Below are 18,437 nucleotides of genomic sequence, written 5' to 3' on the forward strand. Positions count from 1 at the left end.
GATCAAGTTCAACCTCCTTACCTTACAGAGCAAGAAATTGAGGCCCCCAGAAAAATGCAACATACTGAAGATCTCACAGATAAACAGCAGTGACAGGCCTTGAACTGTTCCAACTCCAAATCTTGTACTCCTTCCATTACACCAAAATGTTGGCCAGATTTCCTCCCTAACCCTTAGCTAAAATATAAAGGAGTTTTGGGGTAGATTGTAGAGCCTCAGAACGGTAAGGGGAGAGAATGAAATAGATGTTGAGGAGGGCAGGCATTACACTAGGGAATTTTTGGGCAGTCAGAGGGCAGCATGAGGGCACAAGACACCTGGTGGATGGAGAGGAGCAAAAAGGAAAATCAAGATGATATTCATTTAGATAGTCCATCAATGTGGCAACCTCATGTAGGACCCTGATGGATGGATTCTGGCCTTTGGTTTAGTCTGGCAGGTTGCAGAAAGAAAGATGGGAGGGCAAAACAAAACAAAACAAATTTCCTCTGCTTCTAAATGTTGCCCAGGGCTAGCCATTAAAGAAATTTTGAGTTCTCTGTCATCTGTAGCTAATATGGAATGTCCATTTTCTAGATTCCTCCATTTAGTTCCCTAACTGTCAAAAGAAATCAGTGAGTTTATCAGGAATTCACTGCATGGCCCTGCCCTGTGACCACCACCTGTTCTAGCTATTGATTTATCCAGCCAACTGGCTCCAACCATCTCTCATTGTTGTCAGATGGTCTGCTTGTCCACATTTTCCTGGATCCTGGAAGGCTGCTGCATGGTGCCCTGTGAGTCTTAATATACATTCATCAAGTCCTGGAAACTAGATTGAAAAGTCAGTTTTCTTCTAAACCCCAAATAAATCAAAGCCAGCTTGGAAAAAAGGATTTTAATCTTTTGACTTGATCCCTCAAAAATTGCTTAGGGATTTGCCATTTGCCAATTCTCCAGGAGACTTTAGATAGAAAAATGAGGTGTTGGATTTGGTGTGAGCTCAAACCTATACTAACAACTTTCTTTGAGGGGATGAAGAAAATGCCTTTAGGGTTTATTCAAAGGAAAAGCAACAAGAAACTGAAGCAGTTGGCTAATTCAAATGTGTTTTATTACATCAAATTAACATTTAAAATCCAAGTCAGTCTAAGCAGAAATTAGAGGTTAAGCATCTTTTTTATTTTCATGCGTAATTTAAAATTCCATTTGCTATATAAATATACATTCAGTCCATTGTCAATGGTTGGTTACATTTTTATTATGGACACATCATCAGGTCACTGGGGCAAGAGCCACTGCAGTTACTTCCTCACTGCCTAAAAAGACTCTGTATTCATTATCTGTGTCCTTTTCTCTCATCAAATCCTTTCATGCCTAGGCCATACAATTTCATGTGTTTGGCCCAATGGACAAATACACGCTCATTTATATACATATATATATATATGTGTCTGTGTATATATATGTATATATGTACATATATGATATAGGTTTCATAAATCTGAAAGAAATGCATATTGAATAAGTTAGTTGCAAAACAAGCAGGCATGTGGCAAAGAAACAAAGAAAAGTCCAACTTGGCTTGGTTTTTTTTGCTCTAAAAGTAGTAGGAGAGATGCATGTCCAGTCAGGTATATTGCTGTAAATGGAAAGAGCAAAGAAGATTTAGTTCTATCTGATTTTCTAACTTAGCTGCTATCTATATGTTTAGTGCCTATATTTACTCTGTAGCCGAGGTCTCCGTTAGATAAGAAAATGAAGCATACTGGCCAAGGCTACAGATCATGCAAAGATACAATAAATGTATGTTTTAAGAATGTTCTTTTAATATGATTCCCCCCTCCCCTATCTCCCACTTAACCCCTGCTTTGAGCACAAATTCAGATGATGTTCAGCTATAATGTGCTCAGGTTTTCAATCTGAATGTTGCTAGTAAGAAAAGTACACAAATATAAAGGTAAAATAAACATGCACTTGAATACACCGGCATGTACTATGGTTTATATTGCAAGTATTCTGATCAGAAGAGCCAGTTACTTTAATAACTCTTCTTTCCTGCTCTTACACAAACACAACCTTTTTTGTTTTCACATATACACACACAGAGACATACAAGCCAAATTTAGCTGGTCTGTGCCTTGCATGTAGTAGATATTTAATTGTTATTGAACTGAATCTGTGTTCCCATTCAAATATTTCAATGAAAATAAAACTTAAAAATATATTCTTAGAGTCAGTTTGAAGATTGATGAAAACTGCTGATTTGATCTCCAAAAAACAGCCATTCAAAATGAATATAGGAACCACTAGCCTTTGTAGAGAAAGGGGGAAAACTAGCATGTAGCTATGAGTAGTAAGATGATAAGCTTGATTTTCCATTTCCTAACTCAATTCTGTGATTCCAAGTCCAATTGTGTTGTTCCACTTAACATTTGAATGAAAATCACTAGATAACAAAGATTTCCCCTACTCATTCATTTCACATAGCAAAACCTGAGGAGAGCAAAAAATCTGGTACTCCCTCTGGATGTTATAATGTCATCAGACCTGTAGGTATTGGGAAAAAATGGTGTGAGTTACTCCAAGAATCTGGGTCCTCCTTGAGGCAGGCAGAGTGTCACTAGTTTCTGTGATATTAGACCAAAGCTGTTGCTCAGGATCTCAACATTGGAAAGCTGTTGTATGACATGGAATGAATGCGAGATCTGTGGCATGGTTAGAGGTTGGATTCCAACATGAGTTCTCCCCCGTTAGTCATTGCCTGCTCACTGAGTTCCTCCTGGATTGCTGGAAGAGAAGTTTTCGCTGTCAGTGGTGTTTCAGTCTTGAAAAGCGACTCCATTTTGATCTGGGTGTTAATATAGAGAGACTTCTGAAAGGACTCCAAAGTGAAATAATAGATGAATGGGTCAAAGCAGCAATTGAGTGTTGCAATGCACAGTGTAATGGGGTACATCGTTTTGGCAAACCTCTCCAGGGAGCAGTTGGTTATGGCTTGGGAGCGGACCAGAGCATACAGGAAGAGAATAGAGTTGTATGGCACAAAACATACAATGAAAATGGCCACATGCACAATGATCATCTTCAACACTTTTTCTTTGTTGGTTCCAATCTGGGAGAGTGTTGCAGGTTTTCGGAGGGTTCTCAGTACCAAGGAAGAGCATGTGAGATTCAGGAGCAAAGGAATGATGAAGCCTACCACTTCAATGAATATCGTAATCTTGGACAAATAGGTCTTCCAGATGCGCTTGGAAAACCCCTCAAAGCAGGTTGTTGTGGAGTTGGAGACATTGGTTGTGGAGAACAAAGAGGCAGATATCCCACCACTGAGGACCAGTATCCACACTCCTGCACACACGATGGCAGAGTTTCTTCTTGTCCGGATAGTACGAGAGCGGAAAGGATAGACAATAGCAAGGAATCTGTCAACACTGATGCAAGTGAGGAAGAGCATGCTTCCATAGATATTGGTGAGAAAAGCAGTCCCAGAAATCTTGCAGAGGGTGTCACCAAAAGGCCAGTGTCTGTTGAAGTTATAAAAAATCTTAAATGGCAAGGTAAAAACAAAGAGCAGATCAGAGAGGGCCAAGTTGGTGATGAAAATGGCAGTCTCGCTCCTCATTTTCATCCGACAACAGAAAACAAAGAGGGACGCACAGTTTGTTATGAGACCCAGGATGAACACGATGCTGTAAACTGCGCCATTCAGATTGTACTTAAAAGAGTCATCAGTGAAACATGTTTGATTGGTGCTGGAGTTTCCCATTCCAATTTCAGGCTGGGCTTCTGGAAGCTGCTGCAGTGGAATTCTGTGGTGTCCATACACTGATCAGGAAGCCTTGGGGGAAGCTGAGGAGGTCAAGTGCCACTTGAACCACCTGCCTGGCAAAAAGGTAACTCCTCTGGGACCTGAATTTTGCAGAAAGATATTTTTCTCCTATATAAGACAAAGTGGAACCAGTTAGCACAGCAACTGATCACCTGGATTTCAAGTACTATTGCAGGAGAGAAAAAGATAAAATTCCTATCTACCCAGGTTTGAAGAAAACATTAGCCAAGGCACTCATAAGTAATGGGGGTTCTGGTCTAGTTGAAAGTTTGAGCACAAATATTCTTTATTATCACTATTAATAATAATCATCCTTTATAGTTTCAAACACTTAATAGTTTTCATTATTTAACTTTATCAAATCTTCCCAACAACCTTGTGCAAGTGTTATAATTTTTTCTTAACAGATAGGAGAATGGAGCTTAGTTCAGAGACTTCAAATGATTTACCCAATTCCACATGACTAATTAGGAGCAGAGTTGGGGCCAGAACTTAGGTCTCTGGACCTTTCAGGATAGCTTTTTTCCTTCACTGTGTTTTGCTGCCCTTTCTAAAATATGTTTGCCTCTGGCCTTCTTTAGGTCAGTGTACTAAACAAAACTAAATCATCAATCATTGGGGAAACTATACAGCCTCCAGATCTTAGTATCAATGCCCACTGTGCAGGACTTGACATAGAGAAAGCACAGCAATTGTATGGACAGACCCTGTATTGATTCTAAGATGCATTCTGGAAGTAGCAATTTTGTTATTCTTTTTTTTTTTTTTAAACTAAATCCTTGCCATGAGTTTATAGTCTTGTCACCTGGCTTTCTCCTCAAAGTTAAGTCCTACTTAATTAGGGATTCAGATTGATTGACATTTAACTACCGCCATATCTCCTTGGTTTTCTTTTTACTGGTCCAATATTGTACATGAGAGATACCCTAAAAGACTGAAAAAAGGAGGTGTTCTAGCCAGGATGTGAAAGTGAGCAATGATATTCTGGGAATGTCATTGCTAGTGTACTACAAGGCAATGGTGAGCCAAGGAGTGCTCAAAGAGAGAAGTGAAATCCAAGAGTCCCATTGTCTCCACCAACTCTGGGCCATTCATTGAACCTGTTGGAGTTTCGGTTTTTTCCTATGCACAATGGGGGGATTGGACTAAATGGTCTCTGAGAGTCCTTCTAGCACTAAATCTCTGATCCTTTGACTCTCTCAGCTGGTCTCCCATACCTACAATATCTCCCTACTTTTTGCTTTTGCAGTGTCCCCCTCCTTCTGCCAGCCTCTAAACTGAGTTCACCCTAGCTGAGTAAAATATAGAGGCTGATCCTCTGTGGACATTCATTCCTCAAGCTTCCGCCTGCACCCTGCTTCCCTCAGGAAGACTGCTTCTTCATAGGGAAGTCACTGACTCAATCTTCATTGCTCAATAGCTGTACAGATTTTGGGGGAAATGTTTATATTTATGAACTGTCTTAGCTTGAGAAGTGCTAAGGGAAGTGCTCCATGAGGTACTGTGTGCAAGGAGTTAGTTTTCAAGCCTTTGAGATGAGAAGCCTGTAGAAGAAAAGTGGTCTCTCTGTCCCACATAGAAAACAAATGGATTTCACATGGATACCCTGATGGTAAAAACCATTCCTTTGAAATGTCTCTTTCTTATATTAATGACCAGAGAAATTTGGACCATAGACATTAGATCTAATCTAAATCTTTGTGTTGTGTCCTCTATCTCAAGATAAAGAAACTGAGACTGGAGGGCTAAATCACCTGATTTAGCTAACATCACCCAACTACTAAATGTCAGAGAAAGGTTTGGACCCACATCTTCTGATTCCAAATCCAGAGTACACTCCATTATATCATAATGTTCAGTCCCAAAAACTAGGTTAAAAGGACTTCTGCAGCTAAGCCAGAATAAAGGGGGGAAAAACCCTTGCCTGGGCTACATAAGCCCACATTTTCCTAAAAATCAGTGCCCTATAGTTTGCATTGTCACCACCACACATGGAGGCTAAGACAGAGGATGAGATACTCAGCAATATAACCCACAAGGTAGCGTCCACTGTCTGGGAGGATTCGATTTTGACAGACAGCAGGATTAGGGGACTCGGGTATTATGATGGGAGAAAATATTAGTGGGAAAGCAGAGCTCCAGACCAAGGGTAGCCAAGAGTGAGGCAGCCCCAAACCCAACATGCTTCTGAGTGAGATAACATGGCAAAACAGGTAACTGAGGGAGTAGCCTTTTATGCTTAGGATAACCAGTGGTCTTAGCAAGAACTCCCAAGGCATTTGTGCTTCTGTACTTTTATACTGGGGTGTAGCAGAATTAGGCCTGGATTCAGTCAGAAGTCTCACGTTCAGATTTCTACCACTTGCTACCTGTATGACCCTAAGCAAGTGACCTTACCTTAGTAGCCTTAGTACAATAGAGGTAATTGGACTAGGAAACTTTTAAGGTTCTTTCCTTCCAGCTGTATATCTTCCCAGTCATTTCTAAATCATACTACTTGCATTTCAGGTATTCCCCTCCCACCTGAACCTTGGCTTCTGATCTTGGGATTTTGCCTTCTCCTTTTCAGGATTAGGTCTCCACACTACTTCTGACCTTTTCCAAAGCATGCTTAAGCATCCGTATTCTCCCCCTTTTACTTCTTTTTAGCTCCCCTTTATGTTTTGTCTTCCCTTGTTTTCAGAAGAGTTCCTTAAAGGCAAGGACTATCTTCCATGCTCATGCTTACATCCTTGGCACTAGCACAGTGGCTGACACCTAATAATCACTTAACAAACTGCTCTGTCATTCACTCATTCTTTTGGGCAGGTGTTTAAACCTGAAACTCTGGCCCACCTTCTTCCTCCTCTCCAAATTGCACCTTTCCACTTCCTTCCAAATGATTTCGTCCAGAAAGGAGACTGAATCCCCTTCACCTTTCATAAGTAGCTTTCTTCAGTTAATGCAGTAACATTTTTTCCTTTTATTCTTTGATTCTTCTTCTAGGAAGAGACAGAGACACACAGACAAGAAAGGTGTGTAGTAGATAGAGAGTGGGGGGTTAGCCACTTCAGCTCTCAGACTCCCCAAAGAGTTGCTAAACAAGTCTTAGTCTGCATTAGTAGAGAGAATTTCCTTTGGTCCAGACCAAAATCAGCAGAAATATATTACTTTGCACTTACTAGGCTGCATTCACATGGGGATACCCAAAGCATTGGCTCCAGAAGGGCAGGGTCTTCTACTTTTGCACACCCCAGATTGCCTAGTAAAGGGTTTGGCCTGGGAAGGCACTCAACTAATATTTGTTACCTTGCTAAATTTGTCCTCTAAGTAATCAAACCCTATAAGAGAGAAAAGAACACAGGCAAGAAAATAGTCTTTTCACAATTCTGAACTCAGAAAATGGGAGGGACACCCATCTGCCAGCCAGCCTCCTCTCCCTGCTGCAGCACATAGCACCTTGTCTGTCTAGCAGTAAGAGCGTGGTCTTGGGATTTTACCCAGATCATTAGCTGAGTTCTATTTCTGACTCAGTATGTAACTTGGCTATACCCTTCTTCTCCTCTGGATACACACCACCTATGTCCCCATCTTAGAGCTGGGCTTGAAAGGATTTGGTCAGACCTGTGGAAAACTTAGAAACCTGACAGTGAGCAATACTACGCAAGTAACATTTTCTAAACCTTCCCTGACACAACTGAACACTTATGTTGACATTTCCTTTGCACCTCTGTCTCAATCCAAAAAGACACCATTATTCTTCAGCCTTCTTTCTACTTAGAAATCCTGTCTTTGAGTTTCTGCCAAAACTAGGATCATGGGATTTTGAGCTCATAATGCCATAGGGGTTTATGAATCCAACCTTGTCCTGAGTCTGAGGAAACTGGATCTCACAGAGCAGAGAAATAACTTGCCCAGTGGTCACACAGGCAGTAATCAGCAGAACTGGGACTAGAACTTCAGGCTGAGAAGGATTTGAAGTTTTCTTCGAGGTTGCTTTTGGACTGAGAGGATATCAACCATTTCTGAAGCAGCTATCATGTACCACTGGGATAAGCGATTTTCAGATAGCTCATTTGACCTCGAGGAAAGCCAAATTCAGTGAAGACTGAATTCCCCAAAGGGTCCCTGGGATCTTTAGGGTGAGTCGGGGCTGGAAACAGAGCCTGTGCAGCAGCTGGGACTTCATTCTGTCCTCAGCACCTGTCCTGGATTAAACCCATGTTCCTGGAATGGCTTGGGATTGAAGAGTTGTTTCAGCATTAGAAGAATAAGCTTACAGAGGCTTCTCCCTTCAAATACTACATTCAGAGTCTCCACCCTTGATACTATATTTGAGACCAGGGCACATTTGAGCTAAGGGACCTTTGAGCTAATTTAGTCCAGCAGAGGCAACTTGACATCCAGACAGGATAAGGGGCTTGCCCAAAGTCACACAACCCATTAGACAAAAATTGAAAGCAGCCCTCTGGGCTTTTTCTAGCCTTAGGGAACACATCTAAGCTAACTGAACAGAATGGAGCAAGAGTCAGGTTCTCTTGTATGGTTTTGGAAAAGACTTGTCCTTGTAGCTTTGGCACTTCTCTGAAATATCCCACAGCTATGGAGAGCCCAGAGAGACCCAAAGGTGCCTTTATTTGAAGCCCAGCCCTGCCAGCCCATGATGCTCAGTGATGTTCTCTGCTCTACCAGGCTTCAACTCTGCAGATGGAGAACTGTGGGAGGAAGGGTATTTATTCACCTCAGGGAAAAAATAAGGACTCTATAAGCTGAATTCAAGGAATGGCTTTTGCTTATGAAAGAGGTAGAACATAGTTACCACTAGGGCTTTTCATAAATGGTTAACAGATTGTACAGCGGACAGAGGCGATGGGCCAACATTTGTGCTTCACATGAGTTGCAAAAGAAAAAAAAATTATATGCACACATACATTTTTGCCCTGTTTTTACAGCCAATTATTCCCATGATTAATCACTTGGTGAGTTCAGTTCATCAGAAAGATGCTTTTCTATTGACAATGGGCAGGAAGCAGGTCAGCTGAAGGTGTACCAAGAAAATCCAACCCAAAATGAATCTTTAACTTTGACCCACACATATGGACTCAATTCAGGCAGCTCATTGCAGGTACTCCCATTTTCCACTCTTTCTTTTGATTTTTAACAATAATGAAGTATGCTAAACTTGGGATCTCCCCAACTCCTGCAGAATATTTAGCCTCTTGGCCCTCCTCAGTTAATAAATCAATCTCTGCAGTTTACAGGGTGGGAACTTTCCAAGGGGTACCTTAAAAGCAAAGTTTTCTCCCGCTTTACTCACAGGGTTGTGATGAGGAGAAAATGAGATAATATTTGTAAAAAGTGCTTAGCGCAATATCTGGCACACTGTAGGTACCATATAGAAGTGATTATTCCCTCCCTCATTACCTGCACACAAAGTGCCATGAGCAGAATTAATCAGAGCCTGGGAAACCAAGTCCCAGAAGGTGGAGGAAACCTGAAGTCTCTCCCACTGATTCATTTTGAATAGCATTTGCTCAGCTTTGAGTGGTTCAGCTCTCTCCAGTATTTCCTCTTTCTAATCTGGTGGAAGTGTATGAAACTTGACACAATAGAGTCCAGCACTTCCTCTGACACCATTGTATTCTTGCCTATAAATACTAAATAGTGTTGGGAGCTAAGGAATACCCAAACGCTGTGAAAATCCAGGGAGTTCCACATGATCCTGGACAAGGGATGGATAAGGCATCAGGAACAGTAGAAAGCTGAAAACTGACATGATTAGGACATTTCCCAGGTCAAACAAAGCCAAGGCATGAGTGCTACTGAAGTTCAGGTTATATTATTCTTTGGTTGATATTTCAGAAGAATATCTCCAACATGGTCTAGTTATATGTACAACACAGCACATGGAGAAAACTGCTAAAGGTTTCAGTTCACAATTGAGCTAGGATCCCTATCAGCTCAAATTCTAGGCAGCTCATTTTGTGCTAAATGCTTCACTTGTTCAACCTGGTTTCTATGTTCCAGAAGATCTCCTGGGAGATTGCTGAGAGGTATTTCCTGTACATGGTGGCTTCCCCAGGCTAGATCTGGTTTGCATTGCCCTCCTGGCTCTTCTCCCTGCCTCGCCAAATCTATTTTATTTAACTAGAGTGCTGGACTGACTGGGCCCCTGATCCAATCAGATTCTATCTACCCTATCCCAAAGGCCAAGCTGATTTTCTCTCCTCTTTTGACCAAAAGTGGCTTCACTTCCCCAATAACTCTTCACCCACTGACCTGGTCCATCACTTGGAAAAGAAGAGGGTTGACTGCTCCAAAGCAGTGGGCCAAAGAATTGCATCAGCCTCCTTTCAGTAATGTAGTCTTTTGCCCCAACTTGGTTAGGAAGTCAAGTGATTGCTCAAGCTACAGCTTTAGCATTGTCTTGGGCCTTGAGACTTGGTATCTCATCACAATAGAGGGGCTAGAGGCTTTAGGGGAATTCCTGGACTCACTCATTTCCAAATTCTGCACTCTACCTCTATATCAGCTGGGAATTCTGCTTTGTTTCTTACCGCCTCCAAACTGTCCAGATAAGCTTAACGGTTTTTCATTTGGACACTTAATTATTAAATATTCATATGCACTGATGCAAGGGGACATGAGTAGGGACTGAGAGAGCTGAGACTCCAAAGATGTGAGTACCCTGTGTGTGTATGTATGTATGATAGCAAATTAGATCGAGGAATCAAGATTTAGAATAATACCTCACATTTCTATTAGTTTCATTAACTGAATCACAAGAAACAATAAGATCATTTTGTTCCATCCTGGGTCTGGGGGTGGCATTGCCTTTAATAATTCTGAATGGCTGATTAAGGAAAAAAGGCAGAGAATGACATGGAGAATTTGGTAAGATGCCAAATAAGAAACTGGCATCACCAGAGTTTCAGCCCACTGTAGGTACCAGTTGTTACAATACTTTGGCAAGTGACCTAAAACCCTAATGATGTGCAGGTACATCTGTAAAATTGTAGGAACTGTGACTAGCAACACCCTCTGAGGAGTGCTGTGAGGTAAATGAGGGAGATTCCCTATCTAAGGTGAATTTGCATTTTTCATAGATGTTATTGACTTATAATGTATACATTACTGTGGGCTCTCATTAGTGTCTGAATATGTGTTGGTCATTTTTTAAAAATGTTGCTTTTGGTCCCAACCTGATTTCATCCTTGTGAGAAAGTCTTAGTATGGAAAGTCCCTCTACTGCTGCAGAACAATAAATCTTCTGTAACTTCAAGTTATAGAAAGTTGCTTGGGGCACAGAGAGGTTCAGTGAGTTCCCAGGGTCATCCAGGCAGTGTGTGTGTCAAAGGCTGGGATGGAAGGAACCCAGGCCTTCCTGATTCTTACAGTACTACCTGCACCAGGCTGCTTGTCAGATGACAGAGCACGGCCTAATCCCTACAATGGGATTCTTTTGTTCGCTCGGATGTTCTCCTCAGTACCCTTGCTGTGCTGTGAAGATGACCCCAAGCGCCCGAAGGCTCATCCTGCCCAGCTGGAAAAGCCTTAAGTCTGGCTCTGGAGCTGAGCCATGTGTTTTTTATCAGAGGACCAGCTGGATTTAGTGCTGGCTCTTGATCAGATTAGCTGAGGAGTGGTAAATTTGGGCTATACCCCCCAGGTGGTGTGACAGGGCAGAGGGTTGGGATCTAAAGCACTAGTGGGAGTGGGCAGCTACTTTGATGAACAGGTTCATCTGTAAGATTCAGAGCCAAGAAAGACATTAGATATAATGCAGTCCAACCTTCTCGTTGTACAGAGAGGCCCGAGGAGGGCAAGTAACTTGACCAAAGTCATCCGAGCAGCCAAGTGGCAGGGCCCAGATGGACCCTCTGACAGCACATGCCCAGATCTGGCTCCCTTTCTGCTGCCTTGGAGATTGCCTAAATAGCCTGTTTGCCACAGCCACTAGGATGCACCATGGTCAGCTCCTCCTCTGGCCAAGGAGTTATACCTGAGTCAGAGTCAGGGCTTTATAGTCAGCTAGGACCCAGAACAGAAGGCAGAGTTCATGTTTACAGGGCTTTAATCAAAGAGAAGAATTACCGTAGGGATCCAGTAAGACGTGGGGACCCTCTGAGTTGTTTGCTGCAGAAGCGAAGGATGTTCGGGCAGGTTCTCCAAACCTGTTCACTTCAATAGCTGGGGCTGTATTGGCACTCAGGCCTTGGCTGAAGATTCTAACAGTTCTTGGCTCTAAAGAATCTGAAATTTTTGTGAGAAATACCCAGTGAAAAAGAAATGCACGAGTAGTTTTCTTGGAAATTCACATCTTTTAAAAGTGCCATATTCCCTTTCACACTGACACCCCACAGAGAAACTGTATTATAAATCCCCCCTTTTCTCCTGATGTGAATTTGCTGGTTATAGTAATCATTCCTGATCTCCCTTTCCCTCCAACACATGTTCTGTTCTAGCCATATAGAGATCTAAGTGTGAGGAGAGGAAGGAGAGCCAACTTAGGTGAAGGAGAAAGTGGGGAGGAACAGGCTGTGCTGGAACCCCCATGGCCCATCAACCCCAGGCCTGATTTCTTCCTGCCACATCCCCACATGGAAAGAGTAACTGGTCGTGAAGAAAGAGTATTCCAGGAAGGGTCCAAATTGTTACTTGAGTTTACTGATGTGGATATTTCCTCCCACAATGTAACCTAGTCTCTCTGTACATGTTCAGCCTGCTCAACTCTTGTCCATATCCTCCCAGAAATTTGCCATAGGGGTCTACCCATATGCTGAAAATCCTTCCCTGTGTTTTCTTGACATTACAAGAATATCATAGAACATATAGTCTATCTAGTCGCCTGCTATCCTTCACTCTTACCACCTAACTAATAGACGATTCTAATTTTTAAAAATTGCGAGCAATTGTGAAGCCTCAGTTAACAAGAATATTAAATTTGCCAGAAGACCCCATTTTGGGATGACTTCAAATATTTGGGAAAAGACACGGTTTAGTAAAAATAACTGGCTCAGAAAAGTTTTATTCCTGGTTTGCTCAATGACACTTCCTTTCTCTGGTCCTCAGTTTCTTTATCAGTAAAAGGTGGAGGTTGAACAGGATGATTTCTAGTCTCTTCTAGCTCTTGATATATTCTAGGTTCTAGTTCTAAGGTTTCTTCTGGCATTGACATTCTTAGCTATTGTATGAAGACCAACTGGAAAAAAAAAAAGTGGGAAAGAAGAAGGGAGGGGAAAGCCGCACCCTGCCATGGGATTAGCACACTATTCCTCCCTGCAAGAGAATGTAAACCTCTAGAAATGTTCAGATTCCCAGGTGAGTATAAAGATTTCTTCAATTCTTAAAAGGAGTGAGGTATATGCTTCCCTTTACACCATTGCTGACCTAAATGAACCATAAAAAATGAATGGGTGATTGCATGCTCCACAATTAATATTGTACAACTTTCTTTGGAGCTTTTAAAAATATATATACTTCCAAAGTGAGGTGATTACTTGAATTGGGTTGATCAGAATAGATTTGTTTTTAGTCCCTGAAATCCCAGTCTCAGAAGTGCTCAAGACTATATATATATCATAATGTGTAAGGGCCTCCTTCCTTTCTCTTCCTTAGAAATACTCACCATTCCAATACTCCTCTGGTTATAGAAACTAGGCATATCCTGGTCATTCCCCACAAGACACAACAAATATTTATGTGAGTGTCAATTGTATACAGAGAACAGTTGTAAAAATGAGTATCCTATGGGAAGAGCCCCATAGCTAAGAGTCTATACTGATTTTTAACACATCTTAGTTGTATCAAGGTTGGTGAGGCAGGACTTCTTAATTACTTTCTGTCAGTGGCCCACTTTAGTAGAGGATGCCTTGAAGGCTACGTGTTCCCTCCTGCCGATTCAGGAAGACTAGTATTGCTGTAAATGAGGCTTAAGACCATATTTGAAGGTTTTTTTTTCAATATGCAAAGCATTTATTCATCAGGCCAGATATCACCACATGGACACTATCGTGTCATAAACATGAAGATTACATCCTTCTATGTCCCAGCCACCCAGAGAAGCTTCCCTGGGGACCAAGCCACTGAGAATCATTACTCAAAGCCTAAGTCTGCTTAGCAGCCAATAATCCTTTTGGTGAAGAATTAATCTAGTGAGAACAGCTCATCAAGTAGCCAATTTACTAGTCATTTAATTCTTTCCAAAGAGGTGACACACTCCTTGTACAGAGGGCTCCAGATTGGCTATTAGTGAGCCAAAGAGATTAGGCTCACAAACTGCTTTATCTAAAATTCCTTCTCTAGCATGTGTATAGACTCTAAAAAATGAGGAGGAAAACCATTTTTGTCAAATAAGACACAAAAAGCTTGTCTGTTGTATTTTATCTTGAAGAGTATTCCAGCTGTCTACAGGATACTCTTTCAAGACTCTTTGACAGTCTGGTCCTAACTACTCACCTGTAGAAAATCTCTTTCAGCCAGGCTGATTTCCTTGTCTCCAAATACTTTTGTTCATGCTATTTTGCTTAGAATTCCCATAACCCAACCCACTTCACCGGATCAACTTCTATCCATTTTTAAAGATCTAGTTCAAAGTGCTATTACTGAGCACCCAAGGAACCTTCCTTGATTTCTTCAACCATAGAATTTCAAGCCAGATAGAACCTTATAGATAATCTACCTTTACAGTGGATTTACCAGAGTTCACAGAGTTAGTATAAGCAGCCATGGCACCTTGGGATTTGAACTATATTTATTACAGTGATCTCCCTCTCTGCCTCCTTCCGTGTCCCTCCCTCCTTGTCTGTCTGTCTCTCCTCTCCTTTTCTTCTTTCCTTTCAGTTCCTTAAAATCTTACATCTATCATCATTCACATGGTTCTTACAATTTTATATGAGTATAATTTGCTTTTCTTTCTAGAAGGTAAGCTCCTTGAGGGCAAGTAATTTATCATATTTATCTTCAGGTCCTCCCTCATAGACTAGAAGTTTTGACTTGATTACCTGATATTCTGACTCTCTTAAAGGTCCTGTTGATGATGTAAGGCCAGCAGCCTAGCAGTCAGAAACTTTGTAAGTTATCTCCATGTTTGAACTGTATACCATTCTTATCAGCTCCACTAGCAGCAGACTTGCCCCTGTACCTGGACATGTCCTTCATCTGTCCAATCTAGTACTACTTTTCTTTGTTCATAAGTCTCCAAATCCATATTAGGGATCCTTTTGTTAGCAACCCTTCGAATCTAAAGATCTTCTGTCTTCCAGAGAATCTATCACCTTCCTTCAAAAGATGAAGTCACTCTTCACCCACTCTGAAGTAGACAAAATAGAGCAAACCCTTTTACAGAGTAACTAGTAAAGATTTTTAGACATTATCTTTTGAAGGATGCTAACCCCTTTCTCTCTTTGCCAATATTCACCCACTGAAGTAGGCGATCTTAGTTATCTCTGTTTTAAAGAGATGAAGGGATTTGCCCACAGACATTAACCGTAGAGAGACAATGTGGAATTATGGAAAGGGCCCTGGATTTTCATTTGGAAGCTCTGAATTCAAATCCTGACTCTGCTACTTCTTAGCCATGTGGCCTTGCTCAAGCCACTCTTTCCCTCTAGACCTCAATGTCTTTCCTTGTAAAATGAGGGATTTGGATTAAATCATCTTTAAAATCCCTTCCAGCTCTCAGCCTCTGCTTCCAAGGCTAGGGTTCTTTGTTTTAGACCAAGCAGCCTCCCTGAAAACTGAGCCGAATTCACCCCCCCAGGTCAGTGACCAAAGCCTGAGCTTCTAGTTTTCACAAGTCTCATTCTCCCACACAAGTCAAGGGCATGAACATGTGGACATGAGCAGTATGGTACTTACACACTTGTGGCCCCGACTTCACAGCCGCCACCACCACAACAGTGACAGCAACCACCCAAGCTTCCCTCAAAGAGGGAGCCATCTGACTTCGGATTTGTCTGGGTATTTTTGGACTCCCAGCCCCATCCTTCTCTGCTTTTCGAAGGCTGCCTTAAAATCTGGAAGCTAGTGATTTTATCAGCTGACCAAATACCCTCCCTAGCAGGGATCTGATTTTTAGCCTATGACAAGTTAAATGACTTCATTGGGTGTGTGAGTGTGTGTGTGGGGGGGGGGGGAACTACTTTTGAATGTGTCTTGAGCTCCCTGAAAGGGCAGAGCTTTTGGCTCCGATCTCTAGTTGTCTTTATGCTAGTTAGGAAGGAGGGATTGGTATGACGAGGCTGGCTCAGATGGTGAACGAGCCCACCAAGCTTTGAGCTGCCTCTCCATAGGGATTGTTTGGCACTTCCCCCACTGAAATCTTGCGAATTAAATGGCCCAAATGCCCTGCAAGCGAATCCGGGAGAATGCAGATCGACTAAGAAGGAGCTTGGCCTCGAAGAACGGTAGAAGTAAAAAGCCAGGAGTGATTTTCTCCGAAAGAGTAATACCTGCCCCATCCATTCCCCAGGCTCGGGCTTTGTTCTTGAATTAGGCATCTATTCATGTCATTCCAAACAGCTCGTCAGATTTACCCAAAACACAGGTTTTCATTGGACACCCGTATGAGAGCGTATTGATGAATAATTCGATTTGCTGGCTGTCCCATTCCCATAAATCCATCGGCCAGCTGCTAGTCTTATGGACAGAAATCCGAAAAGAGACCTCTTCCCTTCGGAGGCAACTTCTGAGCTTGAGAATCAAAAGAGGCCCGTCACCCAGAGCAACAGGCGTTTTTAAAGTGCTAGCCACGGAGATGCCTTTAATCCTGCTGGCAAGGTACATGCTGTCTTCATTCCTAGGCAACTAGCAGCTTCCCGGGCCATCTGCGTGCCCTTTAAGCAGTCCTCCGAACCCTAGGGTGGTTTCATTCCATCCCCGCAGAAACGAATGAAACCGATCGTTTGTGGCAGGGGCGCCCACGGGGCCCTGCATGCTCCCGCTGAGCACGCCCCCCCCCCCCCCCCGCCCAGCCCCCCTCCCGAGAGGACTTACCCGAGAAAGGAAGGGTGTGCTAGGTAAGAAAGTACGCTCCTGGCTGCGGACAGCTAGCTAGCAAGCTCGAGGTGCCCCGCTCCCGCGGCAGGCTCTTTCAAAGTGCGTGCCTTTCTCCATGTCCTCCGGCGCAAAGCAAAGAACGCAGGCAGCCCGAGCTGGGTCGGTCCCAGCTTCTCAGCGCCGAGCGCTCATCCCCGGAGTGGGCAGGCGGGGGCGGGGGCCATGGCTCACCCAGCCTTTGTTTAGGCACCGAGGCTCCGGAATGCCAGAGCCGGCATGCCTTTGGCAAACAGGACACAAGAAAGGGCCCGGTGTCTGGGGAAGAAGCCGAGGGGCCGGGGAGCACTTGGGGGTCTCAATAGGAAATGCTTGCCATTGGCTCCGGCGCTCTCGTTGGGAGCCCTGAGCCCGCCCAATCCCCGGGGCTGCAGCCGCGCTCGGCTCCGCTCCCGAGTCACCAATCACTGCGCTGCGGATCTCAGCGCGCTGGCCTCCCTGCTCCCTGCCCAGGAAAGGCCGGAATTGGCAGCTTAAGTGCCACTTGACAATGGCTAAAGCTTCTTTCCCGGCCAATTAATGGGCAGAGAGAGCTTGTGTCCCGTGCGACGAGGTTGCCTCATCCGGAGCAGCCTAATGAGGAGTGAGGAGCGAAACGATTGAGAGAGAGCCGGGAGGCTGGACGGGGGTACTTACCAGCCTGTCTCTTCGGAAAGAAAGAGGGAGGAGAAAGAATGAAAGAGAAATAGAAAGCACAGAAAGGAGAAGAAAGAACACGGAAAAAAGCGGGGCAAAGGCCACAAGGACAAAACGCTCCAGGGGGGAAAAAAAACCGCAGAAAGATTGAGGGGAGCGGAAGGGGCCACGGATGAAAGAAAAGGGGGAGGAGAATCTAGGAAAAGGGGGCGCGAAAGAAGTTTTGATGGGTACTTACCGTCTTCAACTTGGGAATATCACCGTTGGAAAAGCACCTCGATCCCTGGGGCCACATGGACACCTTCTCCAGGAAAAGTGCTCAGATTCTGAGGCCGGAGGAGGGCCACCCCTCCTCTTAAGTAGTTGGCTGAGAGGAAGTCTAATTAGCCGAAAGGCTCAGGGGCTTGCTAGTGACCAAAGTAAAGGGGACAGATGAAACCTGTTTATAATGGAATGATCTCCAACTATATACTTCCTCCCCTCAGTATTTTCTGCTGCTATAGGTTGCTGACTGGGTCGCCCACGCTTCTAATGTTATCCTCCCACCTCCTTTCCTTCCTCCTTCCCTCCTCCCTCCCTCCCTCCGTTCCTCCTTCCCTCTCCCTTCTGCATCCCCCCTCTCGCTTGAACACTGTTAGAGAACTGTACCCAGCCATCTGCGACTTCATTTCTAGCCTGTCCCTCCACCAACCTCAGCACCCCTCTCCCCTCCCCTTTCTCTGGCATGAAACATTCCTGCCAGGGGTAGGATGCTTTCTTTCCTTCTCTGGGTAGATCCCTGCCCCAGGAGCATTGGGAGGGAGAAATCCTCTATCTGCTTCTCAAATCCAGCTTTGCCAATTAGCTGCCTTCCAAACAGGACATATTTCTCTTTGTTCACTCGGCCTTTTCCCGAAGCTCTCTTGGGTCTGTTCTCACTGGGAGTCAAGGCCGGGTCCAGAAGTCATTTTCAGTG

At 43.6% G+C, this 18,437-nt stretch overlaps 1 protein-coding gene across 3 annotated transcripts; it reads right to left on the reverse strand.

Moving 5' to 3' along the window:
- Nucleotides 1-1,074: 1,074 nt before the first annotated feature.
- Nucleotides 1,075-18,203, reverse strand: LPAR4 (lysophosphatidic acid receptor 4). 3 transcript variants are annotated; one of them, XM_074278599.1, is made up of 4 exons: nt 18,174-18,203; nt 17,721-17,889; nt 11,885-12,043; nt 1,075-3,919 (listed from the first exon to the last, which is right to left on the reverse strand). In XM_074278599.1, the coding sequence occupies exon 4, from the start codon at nt 3,746-3,748 to the stop codon at nt 2,699-2,701; it is 1,050 nt and encodes a 349-aa protein (XP_074134700.1). In that variant the 5' UTR covers nt 3,749-3,919; nt 11,885-12,043; nt 17,721-17,889; nt 18,174-18,203; the 3' UTR covers nt 1,075-2,698. The 3 variants fall into 3 exon arrangements, with proteins under 3 accessions (XP_074134700.1, XP_074134699.1, XP_074134698.1); XM_074278598.1 differs by lacking the exon at nt 18,174-18,203 and having other exon boundaries at nt 17,721-18,008; XM_074278597.1 differs by lacking the exons at nt 17,721-17,889; nt 18,174-18,203 and adding an exon at nt 16,787-17,673.
- Nucleotides 18,204-18,437: the final 234 nt, after the last annotated feature.

The sequence above is a fragment of the Sminthopsis crassicaudata genome, chromosome X (genome assembly GCF_048593235.1).
Source record: "Sminthopsis crassicaudata isolate SCR6 chromosome X, ASM4859323v1, whole genome shotgun sequence".
Lineage (NCBI taxonomy): Eukaryota > Metazoa > Chordata > Mammalia > Dasyuromorphia > Dasyuridae > Sminthopsis > Sminthopsis crassicaudata.

What these genes read in the sequence shown, in the direction of transcription:
- LPAR4 (XM_074278599.1), bottom strand. Translation starts at nt 3,748, where the DNA reads ATGGGAAACTCCAGCACCAATCAAACATGTTTCACTGATGACTCTTTT.